Raw genomic sequence first — 21,591 nt, 5'->3', positions numbered from 1 at the left:
CAAAAAAATTGAAGAACGGGCATATTTCCGGGCCAAATGGAGGCTATTTCGTTTATCATCCTTCCAATGTTTTTCGCAAATTAGTTGAAAAAATTTTTTATCGGTACAGCTAACCATTAACTGCGTGGGTTTTTAACTTCTCATCGTTCTCTGGTACGATTTTATGAACAAACAGGCATGTCCCCTCTTTCTTAACAACCACAGAACGCTCTCTCACCTTCAATCAATTATACTGAACGAAGAATTATCGTCATAAATGTAGAGCTTGAAATTGGGGAATTCTACTTAAGGTATATCGTCGATTATGATCCATAGAATATTTCTACTCGCTCGTGACTGATCTAAACACATTACTTCAACAAATACTTTCCCTCCTAAAACTGGGGTATATCTAAGGATATCACCCACGTGATACCACCCGATTTTCAAACCTTACATCCACTATGATAAGTCTTCGTTTAAAACTCAATTTAACCCAGAGAGAAAGTGATTCATACATATTAGAGACGACTAGGATTTTTACATATCATGTTTACAAAACTGATTTGTTGACGTTAACTTCCTGTTCATGCCTAAGTCAGTAGTCATTGCTTTTCCATCCGGTTTTGTTTTCTTCCTAATAATACCTTTTGGTTTCGAGCCGTTTTCAAATGATAATTGAGCAAACACATCTTGATTGTGACAAGCAGCAAAGAACCAGAAACAGGGTTCGAATCTTGAAGCCAAGCAAAAAAACGGAAGCGATCTCTTCGGCAAAAAAATTGAAATTCTCAAGCGTAGGTAAAACATCTAGAGGAGGTTGCACACAGCATCGAAGGTTAATCCCTCCTGGTAAGTTACTGGTGTAGTAAGACATTGGAGTAGTATTCATGTTCATAAAATTTTGGTTACACTCCTCGTTCTTATCATATTGTTGCTAAGTATCCAGTTCAAGCATGGAGATTTCGTGTTCCAACATTAACAATGGGAAAAAGTTGGAAAATGTTTAAATTTAAAAAGGGTTCCAAATCCTTCTCGAAACTTCCGTTGAAATTAGACCTAGAAAAATGTTTAATTACGCAAAAAACGTATTACAGTGCCTGAATAAGCATCCTTCAATTGGTGACCTAAAAAAGGGCATCCTCAAACTTAAACAATTGCACACTGTCGTTGTTCCTACAATAGGATTTGCGTCAGCTTTCACACTAGCTGTTAAGTAGACTTGAGTCTTCTGCTGTGAGTATTTTACTTCTTCACGATAATTTTGCGATGTCGGCCTTCTATGTTTTTGAAGGATCGTTATTAAGTGTGTTCATCAGATTCTACATGCAGTTGTATCCGATTGCTTTCCGTCTTCAACTTCTTCGGTAAAGAACTGTTGGCCTACCGGTATAAATGATTGAATTTTCCTCTTTAAAGTCCATAGTGAAGCTCAGTCTTGTCCTAGAACCTTCTGAAAACTTAAGTGTGTTCGAATATGCGAAGAAAACAGACGTCTGATGCTAGCTTACGGAATGTGTTAACGAGAACAGTTTCGCCATGGGAAATTTAGGAGAATTGATACGAAAGCAGACCAAGCAGATAATAATTAATTTATCAGATTTCAAATGGTAATTTGCATGAATACCGGTGGCGAGTTTCCTGAACTTCTAAAGGTTAGCCGCAGCTAATCCCGTCCTCAAAGAGCGAAGAACGGGCATATTTCCGGGCCAAATGGAGGCTATTTCGTTTATCATCCTTCCAATGTTTTTTGCAAATTAGTTGAAAAAATGTTTATCGGTACAGCTAACCATTAACTGCGTGGGTTTTTAACTTCTCATTGTTCTCTGGTACGATTTTATGAACAAACAGGCATGTCCCCTCTTTCTTGACAACCACAGAACGCTCTCTCACCTTCAATCAATTATACTGAACGAAGATTTATCGTCATAAATGTAGAGCTTGAAATTGGGGAATTCTACTTAAGGTATATCGTCGATTATGATCCATAGAATATTTCTACTCGCTCGTGACTGATCTAAACACATTACTTCAACAAATATTTTCCCTCCTAAAACTGGGGTATATCTAAGGATATCACCCACGTGATACCACCCGATTTTCAAACCTTACATCCACTATGATAAGTCTTCGTTTAAAACTCAATTTAAGATAAGAGAGAGTTCAACGGTTGTTACGGAAGAAGGGAAATATTTTTATTCATAAAGTCATACCAGAGAACACTCGAAAGAAGACATCCCACGCTTAGAACATTAAGCTGTTCGTAAATATTTTTTCACGTGTTTCGCAAAATATTTTAAGGATAAGAAACACAATAGCCTCTGTTTTGCGCGAAGATGCTCGTATAATTGTTCTTGGGTATTATCTGTTCCTCGAAGCTCATTTCTTTCCTTGCCATCAGTTTATTTCGTTCCCTGCAGTCGTTTCGTTCCTCAGTTATAAACAGCAAATCTGAAACAGAAAAATTAAAAAGAAAAATTAATATTTTTTCAATTTCCCATTTCATTTTCCCATTCCTCTTTCCCTTTCCTCTTTCCCACTTGTAGTAACATCACTGCGAAAATGTGATCGATATCAATAAATTCCTTTTCAGTATTTTGCTGCCCAGCTGTCACTTTAGAAGACAATGAAGTGTTCAACCAATCAACTGCGAATCATCGCCTTGAATCTGTTGCTTTTCGTCTTCACTAAGACTGTGGCATATCCCCCGGGGATAGAAGTTATAAATGTGACTTTCTGTGGTGAGTTCCTCTTTGGCTTGTGACAAATATACATCTTCAAACGTTAAAAAACCGTAGTAGGTTTAATGCTTGTCTTTTTTTATTGTGCAGTTCGATATACCTGGTGAGAGAAGTCCTTACTCTGGGATTGTTGTCGCAAGCAGCGATTAACGTTTCGATACTCTTAGCGGAAGTCATTATTTATTGACGGGGTTCGACTCAGATGAAGACTTGAACAATAGCAACGAAGTTGACATATTTAAACAAAAACCAGTCTCCCAAAACACAAATTAATTAACCGAAACGCAATCAATTTCTCAAAAACGTTATAAATAATCACAAATTTTATCATGTTGGTTTTAATAAATCAATTTCAATTTTAGCAAATGAAGTTGTGAACTAACTTCACAGACAATCAAATCAGATCAGATGTCTTTTAAACCCTATTTCCCTTGGGTGGGCGCCTCGCATGGGTCCTACTGCCCCGTTTGCGCCCTCCCCTTTGGATTTTTATTCTTTGAAGTTATTCGACTGATTCCTCCATATCCTTTGACTACTGTTTCTGAATTTATTGCCAAATAAAGATTTAAACAGAAAATAACACAATCAATTGCGTTCAAACCAGTTTACTTCTTGTATTTTTTACAGGCAACTACGATAAGACTGCGAAAATCAAAATTTCTCCATGGCCTTTCATCCCTACTGGAGCTATCGTTAATTTAACAGTAATATTCACACCCGGTAAGTTGATGTCAGTGGAATATGAATATGTTCTATCGAATAATTTCGTTCGTGCTGTTGTTGTATTTCGAAACATGCCACACGGTTCAACGTTATCCGTTTATTCAGTAAATACTAATCCTAGATATTCCCTTATATCACAAAAACAACTCTGCATCTGCGAAACAGGATTGGAAGAGAACTAGGCGACCCGTTTCGAGAACGTAACGCAAGAAGGAATGCAAAGGACGGATTACGATTCATTCTAAGCAGCATAATATGTCGCGCAGTCTGCAGCCCCTCCTTGCATCTAAGCAATTCGGAAAGTTGCAAAACATTGCAAAAAAAATTTATCGAATGTATCTATTGGCACTTTTAGCCTCCTCGGTTTCAACGCTTTGCATTCAACATTTTTAAGATATTCAAAAACTCATTAATAATTCATAAGCTCATTAACCTATCAAATGGTAGATAATACATCACGTGCAGTGACTTTATACCGATAAACCTCATCCTTATTAGTATGCGGTGTTTTATCATATATAAAGACACTGCTCGTGACTTATGAATATTAATTAATTATCAACACAGAAACTGACACAACAAATGTTGGGAACATATTTAATGTTCTTTCAACAAATTTCACACAGTAAATTTACTTTTGCACCAAATTAATAGTACAGTTGTGAAATACACATCTGGAAAAATTCTCTATTCCATTAGTACAGTAATCTGGTAAAGGCATATTAGACAATACATCATCTGAAACTTAGTAGAAGAAAAGTATAAAACACGTGTGAGATTTGATTTTCTTGCATGCTAATTTAATCCCTAATGTTTTTCTCGTACGCTAATTTCTAACGTTCACAAAAGCATAATTGTTATGAACTCTCTTGACACACGCTTTTCCAAGAATGTTTTTGAAGCCGTTCAAAAAACTCGCAGCACGTGTTTTATCGGGTCAAAAACCACTCGGCTACGCCTCGTGGTTTTAAACCCGATAAAACACTCCTGCTCGTTTTTTAAACAGTACATAAACTGCTGAGTTTATACTTCCTTGCGTTGCTCAATATTTCCGTGGGATGCCTGTGCGGTTGCCCGGCCTTTCTTTTCCATCGCTGACGCAAATCGACAAATTCTTGAAATGCTTGGAATGTTTGACATTTTCCGTATCTCTCAGCAATGAACGAGTTACCAGTAATCGGTTCCTTGTGTTAGCGCAACGTTGTTTCGACGTAATAATACTTGATTTGATGAGAGTACATCGCTTTTTCGCTCCCATTTTATTAAAAATGGATTTATGTAATGTTGATGCAAGGGAAGTGAACGTTTTTGTGTGATTAACCATGAAACATCTAATAAAATCTACCGATTATCCGCTCATCTAGCGTAGGGTTTATTGCGAAATTGACATCTTGAATATCACAAATTAATGGCCTGTTTACATGGAGGTGGGATACCCTAGGTAAGGTGAGGTTACCCGCGTATTTGGGGGGAAGGGGGGGGGGAGTTGGAAACCGGCCTGTCCCTATAATCTCTTAGCTAGTCTTGATCACGTTTATATGGTAGATAGGATGACCCACCTAGGCGGGTTGCCCGGTCTGCTGGGTAGGCTAACCCTGTCAGCCGGGGTGACAGTTTGCAATGTAAACATGTCATGGTGAGGTAACCCGCCTGGCCGGGATCGCGTTCATGTTACAAAAATGAGCAAAACAATACCGAAACATACGGTGGTCCACAGAGGACATGCAATTTTTCTCTTTTTTTGTTATCGGGCGATAAATCTCATGTATCGCACGATAAAACCAAAATATCGCGCGATAAATGGGAAATTATCGTGCAATAAATGGAAATTATCCCACGAGAAATGATAAATTATCGCGCGAGAAATGGCAAAATTGTTAGGTCGCACGTTCAATTTTTAGACTTCCGCCGAAAACAGAAAAACTAAGCCATGCCACAGACTGCAACATTGTCGGAAAAGCAAAATTGCGGCTCAGTTTCATTTTTCTCTTTATTGTTGACAGGATTAAAATAGAAATAAAAGTTATGTCTCAATATTCTATCAAAAGGAAAAAAAGTCAAAAATTTTTGATTTGGCACTAGTACGAAGGGCTAATGCTCGAAACATCAGCTTTACAAACTCTCCCTATTTGAGGGCATACTGCGCCATGTTTCTTACTGGTGTTTGTTTCCGACAGCTGTAGATGTCCTTGATGTCACTATTGAATACGAGTATGGGTTAGAATCGGAAAGCAAGGCGGTTATTAGAGGCAGGAATGACCATTTATGCGAAAGCCATCCAGACTTCTGCAACTTTCCTGCCGGTGGTAAGGTGTTTTGAAGCGAAAAAAATAATACAAAATGAAACTTTATGCGAATAGACCATCGGCTGTTATTTATTTACTAGCATGTCTATTTTTTCCCAGAAACTCAAGTGAAGACTATTTCTACAAAATTAACAGAACTTCCACCATTTTTGAAGGTAATCAAATAATAAATAGGTGTTCAACCAGCCATGTGTTTACAGTGCTTGAGATTGTTATAAGGTGGCTCTGCTGCGCAGTTCCTATTTTTTTTGTTTGTTTGTTTGTCTCTTTGTTTGAATTTTTTTCAATCTTTATCTCTATTCAGCTTACTATTTCACCAAATAGGTGAGCTTTTATACCCAACAACCATTGCTCCCGTATCCATATTTACAGTGATTTTCTGCAAATGATGGTGATAATGATGATGATTTTCATCAATGCTCATGTCATAGTGGTCGTTGCTTCTACAGAGAAGCAAGACAGAGTAATCTATGTGTTTACGTTAAAGAAATTCTACTTCTGTTTTCATTCCTTAAACCATTAGATGCTGACTGTTAAAGCAAGAAATCAATTTTTCAATGAAGAGTATATCATGTTTCTCTGTGTTGATGCGGTGTTCAAAGTGTACTAAAAGGCAAGAATGAGTAGCTGACTCACGAGGAGGAGGACAAATTAAAGAAATAGATTAGACAGTAGGATGGAAACATTTTTGTGTTAAAACTGCGAAATGTCTCTGATAACAACGACTTTATGATATTGATTAAGAGAATTGTCAACAATTAACCTACCTAGGGGAGTATAAACTGGAAATCAGTTACACCCCACCCTTAAAGAACGAGTTCGAATAGGTAAGAGGGAGTAATATATCACTTCAAAATAGAATCGAACTGACGACCTGTTTACAAAGTGAGTCACTTAGATATTTGATAATCAAAAAAGTCATCTTGGAACAAAAAATATTGTAAGACAAGGTCTCAGAGTCCAAACTTAATTAACAATACTAATAAATTGAATACTTATCAGGTACATTAGTGATCGATGTTTTACTGTTACTACGTCAGCTTGTGTCAACCTCCAAGTTAGCACAAAAGGGAGGTGGACAACTCATAGGAAAGAAAAGGGGGGGTGGGGTGGGTTGATTAGTTTACTAACAACTGTTACAAAACGGCTGAAAGTAGGCAGTGAGAGATTTAATCTCTTAGGGGCTGGTAAGAAAAGGGATACTGGGGACAAAGTTGGTTTGAGTCCGCTGTGACTACGAAATGAGCCAGCCTTCAATATAAAACAAGAATCAAAAACGGGTTGCAGTCAGGAGAGAGGAACAGTTCGCGCGAATAAAAGAAAAAAAAAGCAAAGTTGTCTACCATGTGAAATAGAAATATAGAAGAGATATTCCAAGAGTGCGAAAGAATCGGACCTAAGCTTTTAGACTCTTAAAAAGCATATTACACACGGTGCTCCCTTCAAAGTCCGAGAGATCAAGCAAAGGTATATTGTTGGACTTGAGACGTTCTCAGCGTAACTCCTTGATTGGCGATCACTGGGCAATATAATGTTCTATGATGAAATAAGTCCACAATAAGGGACAATCGAAGTGCTCTGTGAGCAAACTCGTGAATTGACAGATGACTTACATGATTTTTGGATTATATTTAATGTTGCTTAGGGCTAGGGTTTGGGAATTTAGTGGTTGATTGTCATATTTAAAGTAGGAGCAGTAGTTCAGTGTTCGCTAATGTAGCAAAGAAACAAAATAACGTTGGGATGAGAAGGCATTACAATTGAAATGATAATGCTATTGCATTTGACAAGGGTGGATGATGTCATGTGTTTTAACCAATATCATTATTGTTTCTGGTTCAGCTGAAATGGTTGGAAGTAAATGTGGGTGAAAAGTGAAATTTACTGTCTATCATGTAAATTTCGGAAAATCAAGGCGATACTGTCTTAATGAAAGCATTAATGTTTCCGTCTTTATCAAATGAGACAAACGGGAACGACTTTTGAGTGATATTACTAAGCCCAGACTGCTACCGTCACTTTGGAATTCCGTCTGGGTAGATTTTGGTCACGTGCTAGGCAACGTATAATCAAGAACAAGACAGAATTTCATTTCAGGCCTATTTATCAATTTTGTGGTGTATAAATTTCGCATTTTAGTACGTAATGTTTATTTTGAATCTTCAAATTGTCTTGAAACTTAAAAGAAAATTGTTCTTTTAAAAATTCACTGTAAATCGGTAGCCTAAATTATTTGTTTAGGTGTTGTTTGATTTTCGTGTTAACTTGTAATTTCGTTAGTCGCTGGCACCTTTTGTTGCTTCATACAGGAAAAACACACGATAAGAAATGTAATGATCGATTTTGTCCCCAAGCTCGCGCCATAACAGAAAAAGCCTTTGAACACCTGTAAACTTCGAGCGCTTCGGAGTAAGAGATATTTTAAATGCATCTTCGGATTGTTTTCAAGTTCAAGGATTGTAAATTACAATTTTATGGAAAACGAAGGTTGTTCTCTTATTTCAGGGTGAATCCTTGCACGCCTGCCAGTCGCTGGCGCCGCTTGTTAAAAAAAAAAAAAAAAAAAAAAAAAAAAACCCTTTTAAGATTATCATTGGCTTCTTTTCCGCCCCACCACTACTCTTGGCAACAAAGGTCACCATTCATTTTGTTTGTTTATTACTCACCAAAAACTGTTAAATGCACTCAAAAGCCCAAAATCGAAAAAAAGTTTACAGGAATCGACCAATCGAGCGGGCGAGCGAGTACCATTCTCCACATCCTATCTACAACTCACCCTTGCGCATGCGCGCAATTCACGAGTTAAAAAGGTAACAACCATGAGCCGCCACTTTTTTTAAACTTTTACAAACTGCATTCCTCACTCATTGCATTTCACCTCCTTCCCCCAAAAGAGGGCTGAACCTCTAATCGCTTATACTTATCTTTTGCGTACAGAAGATCAAATAGGGGAAGGGGGAAGGGGGGAAGGGGGTGGGGGGGGTTGCTTAAATTAAGGAAATGTATGAGAAGACAGATACCGTAAGAGTAAAAGGTGAATTTATTTTCATAGTAGCAGTTTAAATTAGATATCTATACTACTTCAATGGCTGGCCTATCGTATATCATATACCAGACTTACGCTTGTTATCCTATGTTCTACTTAAATATGTCCCTGACGTTCTCCTTAAGCGATTGAGCAGCTAAATGATTAACTAATTTCGTTTTTCGTCACATTGATGATGAAATTATTTTTTATGAGAGATGTAACGATAGCTTCTGCAAGAAAATACTTTTTCTCCTCCACTATGCCTTCGCGTTTCTCCTCATCTTTGACTTGGTCGTTATCCCTTGTTCGACTCAGTCTAGTGTCCCTTAGCCACGAAATCAAGACAAAGAAACATAATACCATCCTGGTTAACATATTGCAGTCTTCCATTAAAGGTCAGCATCTGGCAATTCAAGAAAAAAAAGAAAGGAGTGTGCCTTTTAATCGGGTGCGTATATTTATTTAACCTGTTTCTCGTTTCTTAACACTATGACTTACGCAAATCGACCAGAACTTAATCTAATGCTCATTAGTGCCAAGAAAAAGTTAACAACTACTGAATGGCCAGAAAGCAAGTAATGCGATAAAAACAGAAAAAATAAATGTGAATAGAAGCTAAGGATTATAATAAGGAGGCTTGAAACTCGCCCATGTCACTAAATCTATTACCTTGAAAAATGATGGAATTGCTGCCAATTTACCTGAGTAAGTGAACACGTGAGTCTCTAAAAGAAAGGAAACAAGTAGATCAGGAAAGGGTACAGAAAAACAGGAGGAAATAATAGTTATTAGCATCAGCAATAAAGTAACTCAGTGACTTCAACAACAATTATAACAGCTGGTAAATTTGTCTAATCAAATTCTATTGCGCGAGCGTGCTTCATATTCCTATTGTTCACGCTCAGATGTCAGCAAACAAAACCGTCGAGAAAAAGATTTTCCATCGGGTTGAAAATGTTATAAAACAATTGCTTCATACGTCAGCTGTGCGTTCATCGAGATATGAAGCACTTGGGAAACTTGGAGAGCACGAAAGAAGCTAGAGTTGCTCTCGGCTACGCCTCGAGCAACTCTTACGCATCTTTCGTGCTCTCCAAACTTCCCACGAGCTTCATATCTCGATGAAAGCACGCTGACGTATGAACCAATTGTTAATATAACAGCAAGATAGCGTCTAAATAAATCATCAGCTCAAAATATATGCTTTTTTCTGAATTTTTCAGGTGTTCCTTTGGAACCCATCCTGGGGTTTTATGATATAACGATTTGGCTAGGATATATATCTAAATGTTCAAATTTCACGATTCGTGAAAAGCCGCGCCTATCACAGCAGCAAGCCACCATTAGGAAACAGTAATGGCCTAAATATTTTCAAGGTGCAGATAGATCTAAAGGGAAAGCCTTTATTTTATTACTAGAGTCCTAATTTGAATGGAGAAAAGGAAAAACCTGTGCAGAGTGCAGAGCTGCATATCGACCACAGGAAGCCATTACGCATGTCTACATTAAAACGACTGGCGTGTTTGAACTGACTGTGTCCAAGAGCTTCTACTGTCATCGGCGTTCTTGTAATTGGACGTTTTTAGTTTGGATGATTTGTCAAAACGTTTTAAAGAGTATGCGTTTTCAAAAGAAAACGAAGGGATGGGAGATCAGATTTGGTAAATTAAAAGATCAGAGCATAAACTGTTGAGGTCTCAGTATTCTGTTCCTGCATAAGAATATTCTAGACTCAAATAGAACCGAAGGTCGACGCATAGACAGATTATTCAAACTTACTTGATCTACCACTGCATTAACAACTTTATCAATTTTGAACGGAGCATTACATTTTCATTCTGATCATTATATACCCTACTTACCGTCTGCAGGTAAGCTGCATAATTCTTGGAAATCTGCTTTTTTGCAAACATTTTCCCTCCCCTTGAGGATGACTTTTCCGTCTGATTCTGACTTTATTATGTAATTCGAGTCCGCGTCTAGGACATCAACCGCTGAAGAAGAAAAGGATTAGTCATTGATAAGGTACAGTCGAAGCTCGCGTAACCGGGAGTTGAAAGGGAAGCAGTTTTTATGCTAAAATTGTACCATTGCGATTATTGCGCCCTATTTTCTGAAACAAGTCTGAAATAAATTTGAATTTGAATGGCAAATTCTTCTTTAAACTTTCTACCGTTAAGTTCCAGTTTTAACGGTGTATCGACACTTTTTCTCGTCGTTATGTATATGAATTCCCTTTCCTTTAGCTCAGCTTTCTTTCTTTTTTTTCTCCCTTTTTTACGCAGCATTGTGCCAATGTTTTTTTTCATTTGCACTCTAGAGAAACCCTTGGAGCCTCACTGAAAAATAGAATTTTAAATACTATGTAATATTTAACTGAGAGCGAGGGTCGGACGGGAAAATATTCGGTTCGAGGTCGACTTACGGACTGACCGCTGAGGATCGAAAAGTTCGAAAATTTCTTTTCAACCAAAATAGGACGCGATAGACGAGCGCGCCCGGGACAACCACAAATAAATTCTACAATGAAAAAATTTCCTTTATTCTTTTGAATCAGAACAAGACACTCGTAATTCATGGAAAAACACGACTTTTGAAACTCTTTTAAAGCTTTGCAGCTGAAATCGCGGACAGTAAACGACATTGCCATAAATCTTGAAAGCACATTCACTTTGCAGATATCTTTTTTTTTTTTATATAAATATGATTTTCATTAAACACCTCAATGAAAATTCACTTAGTTTGTCGCTACAATTTTCTTGAAGCAAAAACATGCCAACTTTTGATTCTCAGCGAGTACTTTAGGGAATTCTAGTCGAAAATTACTGAAGCTCTTTTATTTCAACCGCGCAGCGAAAAATAAAGGCGTAAGACGGAGCAACCAGTTACCTAAACTGAGTTTTAAATGAAAGATTTGATCATACTAAAATAATGAAACATTTGTCGTTGTTTTTGACGTTCAAGTGTCCTCTTGGTTTTCTCCCAACCAAAGGTCTTTAAAAAATGAAATTCTAAGAATTCGCCTTGTGTGGCGCCATTTGATAAGGAGGAAAGATGTTTCATTTTCTATGGGTTTACAGGTAAATGTACAATAGATTTCTGACCAATCAGAGCACGCGTTATGTCTAAATCATGTTATAATTCTCTTTAGCTCTGTAATCAACTTACCGGGGGTTAGTGTTGCACTTACAGTGGCGAGAGTTCCAGTCGCTATAAAAGGCCATGGAGATATTTTGATTTTTGCTGTATGGTCATGAAAGCCTGTCGACAAATCGAAACTTTCACTGAAAGTGTCATTATTGTGTTCCATACCATCTTAAAAAGGCTGGTAAACTCGTCAGAAAATCATGATCATAAAAACTTTTTAACTTATTAAAATATAATGACCAGGCGACTGTCTTTGCTGAAGAACCAAAAATGATTTTCCCACATTAAAGCTTTTAATAAACGCATGCATTTGACTCTATCTTTAACATCCTAGATGACTGACGGAAAATGATGCAGCACAACAAAAACTCAGGAAAAAAGAGACAAGCTAAATCTCCTCTTCCCCTTTTTGTAACGGTTTTGCTCATCTGATTGTTGAAGTTTTCTAATGGACTGCTTCGGGGTGGAGAGATTTATTTATTGCGTCACAATGAGATCTACCTTATCTCCCTGTAAAGCTCTGAAGTGTTGTAATGATCCTCTCTCATTGGCCGTCAATAATCTCTAGCCCCCTCCCCCCCCATTTATTCCCTTTCAGCGACGACTGATCCCCCCCGCCACATTAGGTGTTAAATAACAACTGGTCGCCCCTGCTGCAAGCTGCAAGCTACTCCAGACTTTGATGCCTTATTGCACTTAGTCGAATCCGAATGCGTACCGCCGACTACCCTTTCCTATCCTGTTTTAATAACAGGAAAATGTTCAGAGTTCACTGAAACAATTTCAATAAAAATGAAATGAAACAACTAACCATCACAGATCGACGCATTTTTAAATTCTATTCCCGGGGGATATCCTGCTCCTCCACCGATAACGAAAAGGAACAAGTTCAAGGAGATAGTTCGCCACTGCTGAATGGCTGAAATCATCATTTTCTTCGTATCCGAGAAGTGGATAGCAATATCTGTGGAAAATAGTTAATTTTGATGTACGACGCAACAAATCTTTCTGATGAAAATAAAAAACCTTCACCTATTATTCCTAGCAACCTGGTAAATTAAAAGGAAGCATGTAAAACAAGTACGTTAGTAAAAACTGAGTAACTTTTCTGAGTGTTTTGCGTATTTGTAGGAAGACAAGTTAATTTTTATTAAAGTTAATGCTTCGGTACTACTGAGATAAAATCTATGGATCGAAAGTTGTCCATAAGGGACCTACAGAAAATTGTAATGTGATAAAAACAAACATCCTCTTGATATAAATATCTACAACCCTCTTCATCAAGTAAGTTTATCTATAAATTCAGAAATTGTGCTCTATCTTTGCAGTGAACCGTGTCTTAAATAAAGGGGTAAGTTTCTAAAGAAACTGTGGTGCTGCGTTGGTGGGAACGTATAGCAAGTAATTTAGTGTTAACAACTGAGTTAAAAACGTAATTTAGCCACCGTAAAGTGTGAAAAAGGTGAAGTTTCTAGCGTTAGCCCTTCGTTAGCCCTTCGTCAGAGCGAAATAAACGAAAATTGAAACCCCTCTCAATCCTCGTGACAGGAAATGAATGATCACTTTGGTAAAACTATTGACAAACTATGTTCAAGTCATAACCGATGGAATTAGCAAAATCAACTGAAAATTGCCTATGCGTATCTAGCAGCGTTTGTGCGAGATATATTTATCTTTTTGTCTATAAAATGACGAATCATATTTCTTTTCAGGAAGGAACATAAGAAAGAAATGTATTGTGAGTCGAAAGTCGTGGTACTCTATGTTAGACTTAGCTCAAAATCCAGTCTATTCCGTTTTCTTTCCTGATATTATCAATTTTGACTTTCCCTGAATCATTCATATCTCGACCTTAAATAAAAACATGACGAACTCATACAGGTTTATGGACTTTTAATTACTTTGACTATTCAGACACGGGCCTTAATGTTTATTTCCCGCGCTCGCCTCTACGTACTATGAAGAACTCTCAAATTCCTTGTGCATCGACACTTTCCTCAGTTGAAATTCAGTTGAATTGAAAGATCACTTACCTTGTTATTCAAGTGTTCTTCAACGAGCCTTTATCGATCACTTGTCGTAATCAAGATTTGTGACATTAACTACAATTTAACAATAGTTCCAAACCTATCATTATTTTTTAATCATTGTGCAAAAAATCTAACCGGAAGCGAAAGTAAGAAAGATTAGCTCATGAACCAAACAGGAAGCAACCTCTTCAAATAACTGTTCGTTCAGTAATTCTTCTTACGCTCTTCCTTATTCGTAAAAATGTTTGTAAAAAAGTTTTTTTTTCGATTTGTTTATTTCATACGGCCAAGGGTACGAACGGGATGTTTTATTATGGAATATATAAGCGGTGCATAGAAAATTTAATACAAAAAGTGTTTGAAATCATGCTTGAAAATCATCTTGATCCAAAGAAGAACAAACGAAAGTAAGAAAGCTTAGCTCATGAACCAAACAGGAAACAACCTCTTCAAATAACTGTTCGTTCAGCACTTTATTGGGAACAATGCTAATTGGGCGTTAAAAGAAAAAGACGCTCTTCCTTAATGCAAAAAGCGTTTGAAATCGTACTTGAAAATCATCTTGATCAAAAGCAGTACAACCACATTTGATGTAATTTTCCGCTTTGTAAACGACATACATACAAATGAGATTCGGGTCGAACACGAAACAGTTAATTAACTTAACTGCGTTCGTTGTCACTTATTTATTCATTCTCGCTTGACAACTTGAATTTCTTTGTCTCTCAAACTAGAAGATCGCGTGCAAGATATCAACATGAACAATCCTGAGTGTCGAAATAACAACGCTTTGCGTGCGTCTATGTCAACATTTGTCATTGTGTCACGGAACATGATAAAGCGTACTTAAAATCATTGCGGTTTCCTTAGTTTACGAAAATTCAAGACACTGACGTCGACACTTCGGGGTGATACTTGAAACAGCGATGGTGTTTAATCAGATTTCAATATATTTGATACAAATGTATCGTCTTCACATATCTATGTTTTGTTCAGGTCTGATTTTATATCAATTAGAAATACTCCCTCGCAGGCAAGTCACAAATTCATTAGACTCTCCTTCAATATTCAATATCTTTATGGTGGATTAGTGCGAAAAAAGTATGCTAATCTTTACTTTCGATCCTTTCTCTAAAGGAAAACACGTCACAATTTTGAACTACAGGGCGGTTCTGAATGTAAAACTTCCCATGAACTTGATGAAGCTCAATAAACTCAGCCGACTTCATTCAATTCAGCGTGAGACATCGAGTTGATAACAACGTTTTGCTATTCAAAGAAGTCAGTTGTTGACTCATTTACCCGTGAGGAACGTTCAGGTGAGTCTTTTGATGCATAACATGTTAATTTATGAACACCCTTTTTTATTATAAGAACAATTAACTTTTGGCTGAGGCTGAATGTTCTTTTTTTATTTTGTGACTTGAGCCTGAACGGTGCGTGGTACAGAATATCAATAACTCAGTCTCGACGTGACTAGGAATCCTACAAAATGAGTTGCTCTTCAGCGTATCGTGCGATAAGAATACCTCAATGTTAGTTTGAAAACAAAATCCCTAAAAAATTTAAGTCGATTGCCTTGTTAGACCTCAACATACTGAGTTAAAAAAAAAAAAAAAAAAAGAAAAAAAAAAAAGAAAAATAAAGACGTTCTTAGCTGACTTTCAGGCTAGGCATGTTCTTACATGTTGTATATATGTTAATTTCAGCCTATGCTTATTTTATGAAAAAAAAGAAAAGAGTGTAAAGTAAGCGCTTACTTCCTTTCCCGCATTTGGGTTTGGAAACTCAGCGAATAATACGGCTCAAAGGGTGCCTGAGATACAAGGACTCGAGTTGTAGCACGCGTTTTACGATATACTTTTTCTTCAACTGAAATTATCGCTGTCATTGTGCGCAATCTAGCTGTAAAGTTCAATGTGTCTTGAAAGTGACCCACAGAGCACACTTTCGAAAAAGAAAGCTGTATCGAAAAGCACAGGTTTCTTTCTAGAAGCATTGAGGATCATCAAAACTGAAACTATACTGACTGGTAAACACTCTATGTGATCTTTCTCGTAGGCTTGGTTACTTTCTTTAAATCCGCAACGGTGTTTGAATCATTAATCAAGTTATTTTTGATCCAAGCAGATTACTGTGGACTCAGTAATGATGTTTATTGGCCTGATACAAGTTATCTTGGTCTTGTGGATTGTAACACCTTGCGAGAGTGATATTTGCAGCCAAAAATTTTGTCAATGTACCAATTTCGGTAGGACCCGTGTAGTAGTTAAATGCCAAGTTCATGGATACATTCCGAATGGAATCCCAAGCAATACAATTGAACTGTAAGTGATTAGAAAAACTAAACTTTTCTTCACAAAGTGAACTGAGTTATGGTTTAAGCTATGTTTGCCATTTGAAAGCAGTGTTTGGTTTATCTGTTGAATTAAAAAAAAAAAAAAAAAAAAAAAAAACACATTTACAAATTTACCAATCAGTAACACCCATCTGTAACCTTTGTTTAGTTTTCTAAAGTATGTTTTTCTTAACTTTCTAGCGTAGCTTCATGCTTTTAAAATGATAAAAGTGTTGCAACTAATTTTCTTGTCGATTTCTGCATTAGAAACCTTTCGAGTTGTTCCTTAACTTTAGATCTCTAAGAAACACCTCAATACAATCTTATTAGTTGTATTTATGTGTGTACATCCTGTTTCGTACTTGTCAAGATTTTTGATAAGTAAATTACGGCGGCTGAAAATATACTTCCTCAAAGAAGAGCACGTGAACTGAAAAACATGACATCTATGACAAAAAAAGGTCAACATTGTCAAAAATCTCTCACTTCTCCACTAAGTTTCTGGTGGACCCTGTAGAAAATTGGAAAAAATATTTTATGTCATCTGAGGAAAGAGATTATAAACTCTTGGTCATGGCTACCACAAATATTTTCACAAACGGCTGAAAATAGGCTGTGAGAGATTTTTATTCCTACAGGTTGGTAAAAAAAAGGATACTGGGGACAAAGTTGGTTTAAGTCCGCTGTGACTACAAAAACGCGTTGTTAAAATGAACCAGCCTTGAATCTAAAACAAGAACCAAAAATGGGTTGCAATAAGGAAAGAGGAACAGTTCGCGCGGATGAAAGAAAAAAAAATCGCAAGGTGGTATAAATTTGAATTAAAAGATATTCCAAGAGTGCGAAACAAGCGGGCTTAAGCTTTTTGGACTCTGAAAAAGCATATTATACACGGTACTCCCTCCAAAGTCCGAGAGACCGAGAAGGGTATATTGTTGGACTTGAGACGTTCTCAGCGTAACTCCTTAACTGGCGATCACTTGGCAATATAATGCTCTTTGACGAAATAAGACTACAATAGGGGACAAAAAGGTTACAACCACGAGCTGCCACTCTTTTTCAACTTTAACAAACTGTATTCCTTACTTATTACATTTCACCTCCTTTCCCCAAAAGAGGGCCGTGCCTCTAAACGCTTATACTTATCTTGTGCGTACACAAGATCAAATAGGGGAAGGGGGAAGGGGGGAAGGGGGTGGGGGTTTGCCTATAGAAATGTATGAGAAGACAGATGCCGTAAGAGTAAAAGGTGGATTTATTTTCATTCATTGTGGCAGTTTAAATTAAGTATCTATACAACTTCAATCAGCGGCCTATCGTATATCATATACCAGACTTATTCTTGTTATCCTATGTTCTACTTAAATACGTCCCTGCCGTTCTACTCGAGCGATTGAGCAGCTAAATAATTTACTAATTTCGTTTTTCATCATATTGAAATTATTTTTATGAGAGATGTAAGGATAGCTTCTGCAAGAAAATACTTTTTCGCCTCCACTTTGCTCTTGTGTTTCTCGTCATCTTTGACTTGGTCGTTATCCCTTGTTCGACTCAGTCTAGTGTCCCTTAGCCATGACATCAAGACAAAGAAACATAATACCATCCTGGTTAAAAAGTTTCAGTCTTCCATTAACGGTCAGCATCTGATAATTAAAGAGGAAAAAAAAGGAGTGTGCCTTTCAATCGGGCGCATATATATATTAAGAAAAAATCTGAGTATGATCGATGGAGAAGATTATTAAGGTTTGTATTTTAACTTACATATATACTGTAAAACCAGAATATCGCAGCTAAACTAAAGTATTGTGGCTTTCGGACTAATAAACATGGTACTTGTTGGATTGACGCTTGTTTCCTTCGATTTACTTCTAACAAAATCCAACTCTGATCTAAATACATTCCACATCTCTATATGTTTCAACAGGAGAGAAGATCGAGAACCAAGCAAACACAGCCGTGTTTGCAGCTGCCATTTCAGAAATGGCGAGAAGGTATTTGGGCCAGAGATTTTTAAGCACAACGAAGGAAAACTTTTCCCTTCTGGCAGTAAACTGCCACCAAAGAAGAAGAAGAAATTGGAAAAAAGTACAGATGGCAAGGAATTAGTCGACATCGAAAAAATGAGAGAAGCCTTGCAGAGCAACGAAAGTGAAGATCAAGAACGGGACGTACTCAACGATTTAACTGCTTCGGAGATAATCCTTGAGGCAGAAGTAAAGCAGCTGAGAAATGACCTTCAACAACATGAAGAGAAGTCAAAATATTTTAGAGAAAAATACTCAGTGTCTACGTTAAGTGACGATGTAATACGCATGGAAACCGGTCTTCCAACTAAGCAAGTATTTGATGTAGTTGTACTTTATACTTTAAGATTCAAAGACTCAATAATATATTTTCATGGCTGGAAGGTGGAATCAATAAGTTTTGAAGACCAGATATTCGTAACTTTAATAAAGATTAGACAGAATTACACAAACCTTCATATAGCTCAGTTATTTTCATGCAGCGAAACTACTATATCTAATATTGTCATTACATTTATTCATCTCTTGCACGAGATTTTGTTCACTTTTTTGATGTCAACAGTACCTTCTAGGGAGAAAAATAAGACTTGTTTGCCGTCATCATTTACACAGTTCAGTTCTTGTAAGATCATAATAGATTGCACAGACATTGAAGTTGCAACCCCTGGCCTAATGAGTCATCAAAGTGCAACTTATTCTTCATACAGAGGTATGAATTCATTTAAAGTACTCGTTGGTGTGGCACCTAATGGGGTGATAACATATGTTTCTAACCTTTACCCTGGATCAACTTCAGATAAGGCTATAGTGGAAATGTCTGGTTTTTTGAAACACCTTTATCCAGGAGATCTTGTTCTTGCTGACAAGGGCTTTCTAATCCAAGATATAGTTCCGAGTGGTGTGTCTGTAAATATTCCCCCATTCTTAAACAATGGTAAATTTGCTGAAAATGAAATAAAAGTAACTAAGTCGATTGCCAAATGCAGAATCCATGTAGAGAGGGCTAACGCCAGGTTAAAGGATTTTAAGATTTTAAGTTTTATTCCCTCTTACCTAAGATGCTATTCTCAAAAAATTTTTCAGCTTTGTGCTGCTCTTGTTAATTTGCAGTTTCCGTTAATCAAGGAAGGTTGTACAAATGTATTTTTTGAGTAGAAAATTCTCAAGAGAGGCTCAAGTCATGTTTTCGATGACTACAAAGATTCAATAGTTACAGTAATAAAAGTCTAAGTTATGGCTGAACAGTAACATTATTTTTTAATTTCTCATTTCCACATAAGGTAGAATAAATATAAAGAGTAAAAGTGTATATGTCTCCTCTTATGTATTCACACTTATAATAATTCCCCCTCAATCATTTTAAGGTAGTAATGATGGAAATAAAAGTTTCTTAGAATATCAAGATTAGGTTTCCATTCCTCGTCTCTATGAATGACCAAAGTTACGTGGCCCTTGACAGTCCACACAACAAAATAACAATACATTCTGTTTGTGAGATGGAGCTGTACTTGAATTTGATGCCAATACCCAGACTTGTGATCCCTCTTAAGCTCAATTTTGTCCTTTCGCTTCTCCAAATAGAATGATTCTGATTCTATAACTTCCTCTATGGTTGAATTCCTAAAGGTATATGGGCATTTTACTTCCAAAATACCTTTTTGATCAACTAGACCATCAGGTGTGGCACCAAGAATACCTGACTCTTCAAACCAAATTCCTGTTGGTTCAACTTTTAAACAATTTGACATCTCAAATGCATTCACAGCTTCTTTTTCATTGTTGACTCCCCATGTGATGGCTTTGACTCCAGATAAATCATACTCGCCCATGAGTCTTTTCAAGAGTGATTGTGAAACTCTCTTGGCTGCTAAGACAGGACCAAAATTACTAGCTGTGAGTCTTCCCTTTCTAAGCATTGACCATGCTGGATTCTCTCTTTGACCCACTGTGAGTTTTGCTATTTCTTGTATAGTACTACTTTGAATTTTGCATTTTTCCTTAAAAAAAGAGAGCTGATTTTCCTTTCCATGGGCTTGAAGGAAGCCATCAGAATAAATTATTTCTTCGATTGTAAGCATTGGTAACGTCACCGGTTCAGGTTCAGGGCTCAGAATCCACCATAGTCCTGTGAACTTTCCATATTTACATAACGATCGGTAAATGGATGAACGATCTGCTTGCGTAGGTTCTCTCGATAGAGCACAGTACTGTTTCGGAGGAGGAAACATCTCAGTGACGTCCCGAACTGCAGGGAAAGTTGGCTTTTTTGGCTTGTTCCATCGACATTCGATGTCCGTACGACTAACATGATGTATGGCGTAAATGAACACAGCTGCGGCATGACTGCACTTGAAAGCGCCCTTAGGACATTCACACTCTGTCGACTTGATATTCAAGTTACTATCTACGTATATCTAAAGTAGAAGAAAAAAAAATTTTTATTCTTTTAGTGATTTTATTGGTTGTAAATAGCTCTCAGGCGTTCTCAGCGCTCCAGTCGAACAGCCATCGAACGGATCCTATTTTAGAGGCGCTAAGAGCTATACTTTATGAAGTCAATATCATATACATCGGAGCCTATAATTTAGATATTAAAGCTATTGAGTAGCTTTTATAATTGATCTAATGATTCCCAACCGATTCACAAAATATAAACATAAACATACAAGAGAGCTTACGTACCGTAACCTCGTAGACTTTTTATCTCATACTAGCGTGAACTTTGCCTCTAAGAATGCCTTGATTATACATAAAACATTCTATATGATCAGATTTGACGTGGTTCTCCCCTTTTGCGATAGATTTCTTTTCATCTTCGAAGTAAGATAGCAAAGAAGAGATTGAAAATAAGGTCATGATTAATATGGCGCCATACACAACGACACCTCAGCGTTTGTTTAGAACTGAGAAAAATGCTGTCATGGAAACGTGACGTCATGGCTTTGCTACTCTATTACTGTGATAAAACAGAAAAAATAATGGGAATAGAAGCTAAGGATGATAATTAGGGCAAAAAGCGAGGAACTCAAGGAGGCTTAAAACTCGCTCATGTCAATAAATCGATTACCTTTAAAATGGTGGAATTGCTGTCAATTTATATGAGTAAGTGAACACGTGAGTTTCTAGAAGAAAGCAAAAAAGTAGATCGGGAAAGGGTACAGAAAAACAGCATCAACAACAATAGCAGCATGAGGTCGAAATAAGTCATCAGCTCAAAATTAATGCTTTTTTCTTCTAGTACAACTGACATTTTAAGACATGAATTTTCTCAGAGA

At 37.0% G+C, this 21,591-nt stretch overlaps 4 protein-coding genes across 4 annotated transcripts; 2 read left to right on the top strand and 2 right to left on the bottom strand.

The window, feature by feature from the left end:
• The first annotated feature begins 653 nt into the window (after window positions 1–653).
• LOC149047564 (uncharacterized) lies at window positions 654–6,751 on the top strand. Its single transcript, XM_089204640.1, has 6 exons — window positions 654–831; window positions 2,573–2,720; window positions 3,348–3,440; window positions 5,621–5,749; window positions 5,849–5,904; window positions 6,273–6,751. Exons 2-6 carry the CDS (start codon window positions 2,606–2,608, stop codon window positions 6,357–6,359), a joined length of 480 nt encoding a protein of 159 aa, XP_089060766.1. The 5' UTR covers window positions 654–831; window positions 2,573–2,605; the 3' UTR covers window positions 6,360–6,751.
• Window positions 6,752–8,783: 2,032 nt separating this feature from the next.
• LOC149047563 (uncharacterized) lies at window positions 8,784–14,057 on the bottom strand. Its single transcript, XM_089204639.1, has 6 exons — window positions 13,958–14,057; window positions 12,736–12,888; window positions 11,946–12,038; window positions 10,640–10,771; window positions 9,447–9,502; window positions 8,784–9,180 (listed from the first exon to the last, which is right to left on the bottom strand). The coding sequence occupies exons 2-6, from the start codon at window positions 12,854–12,856 to the stop codon at window positions 9,094–9,096; spliced, it is 489 nt and encodes a 162-aa protein (XP_089060765.1). The 5' UTR covers window positions 12,857–12,888; window positions 13,958–14,057; the 3' UTR covers window positions 8,784–9,093.
• Window positions 14,058–17,507: 3,450 nt separating this feature from the next.
• Window positions 17,508–19,534, top strand: LOC149047562 (uncharacterized). The gene is made up of 3 exons (XM_089204281.1): window positions 17,508–17,528; window positions 17,998–18,035; window positions 18,217–19,534. Exons 1-3 carry the CDS (start codon window positions 17,508–17,510, stop codon window positions 19,469–19,471), a joined length of 1,314 nt encoding a protein of 437 aa, XP_089060407.1. The 3' UTR covers window positions 19,472–19,534.
• Window positions 19,535–19,556: 22 nt separating this feature from the next.
• Window positions 19,557–21,231, bottom strand: LOC149047561 (uncharacterized). Its single transcript, XM_089204635.1, has 2 exons — window positions 20,999–21,231; window positions 19,557–20,730 (listed from the first exon to the last, which is right to left on the bottom strand). The coding sequence occupies exon 2, from the start codon at window positions 20,542–20,544 to the stop codon at window positions 19,651–19,653; it is 894 nt and encodes a 297-aa protein (XP_089060761.1). The 5' UTR covers window positions 20,545–20,730; window positions 20,999–21,231; the 3' UTR covers window positions 19,557–19,650.
• Between the last annotated feature and the right edge of the window lie 360 nt (window positions 21,232–21,591).

Source organism: Pocillopora damicornis, chromosome 4 (genome assembly GCF_964200805.1).
Source record: "Pocillopora damicornis chromosome 4, jaPocDami1.2, whole genome shotgun sequence".
NCBI classification, from domain to species: Eukaryota; Metazoa; Cnidaria; class Anthozoa; order Scleractinia; family Pocilloporidae; genus Pocillopora; species Pocillopora damicornis.
Note: the sequence above shows the minus strand (reverse complement) of the source record. Positions and strands in the feature narration are given on the sequence as shown.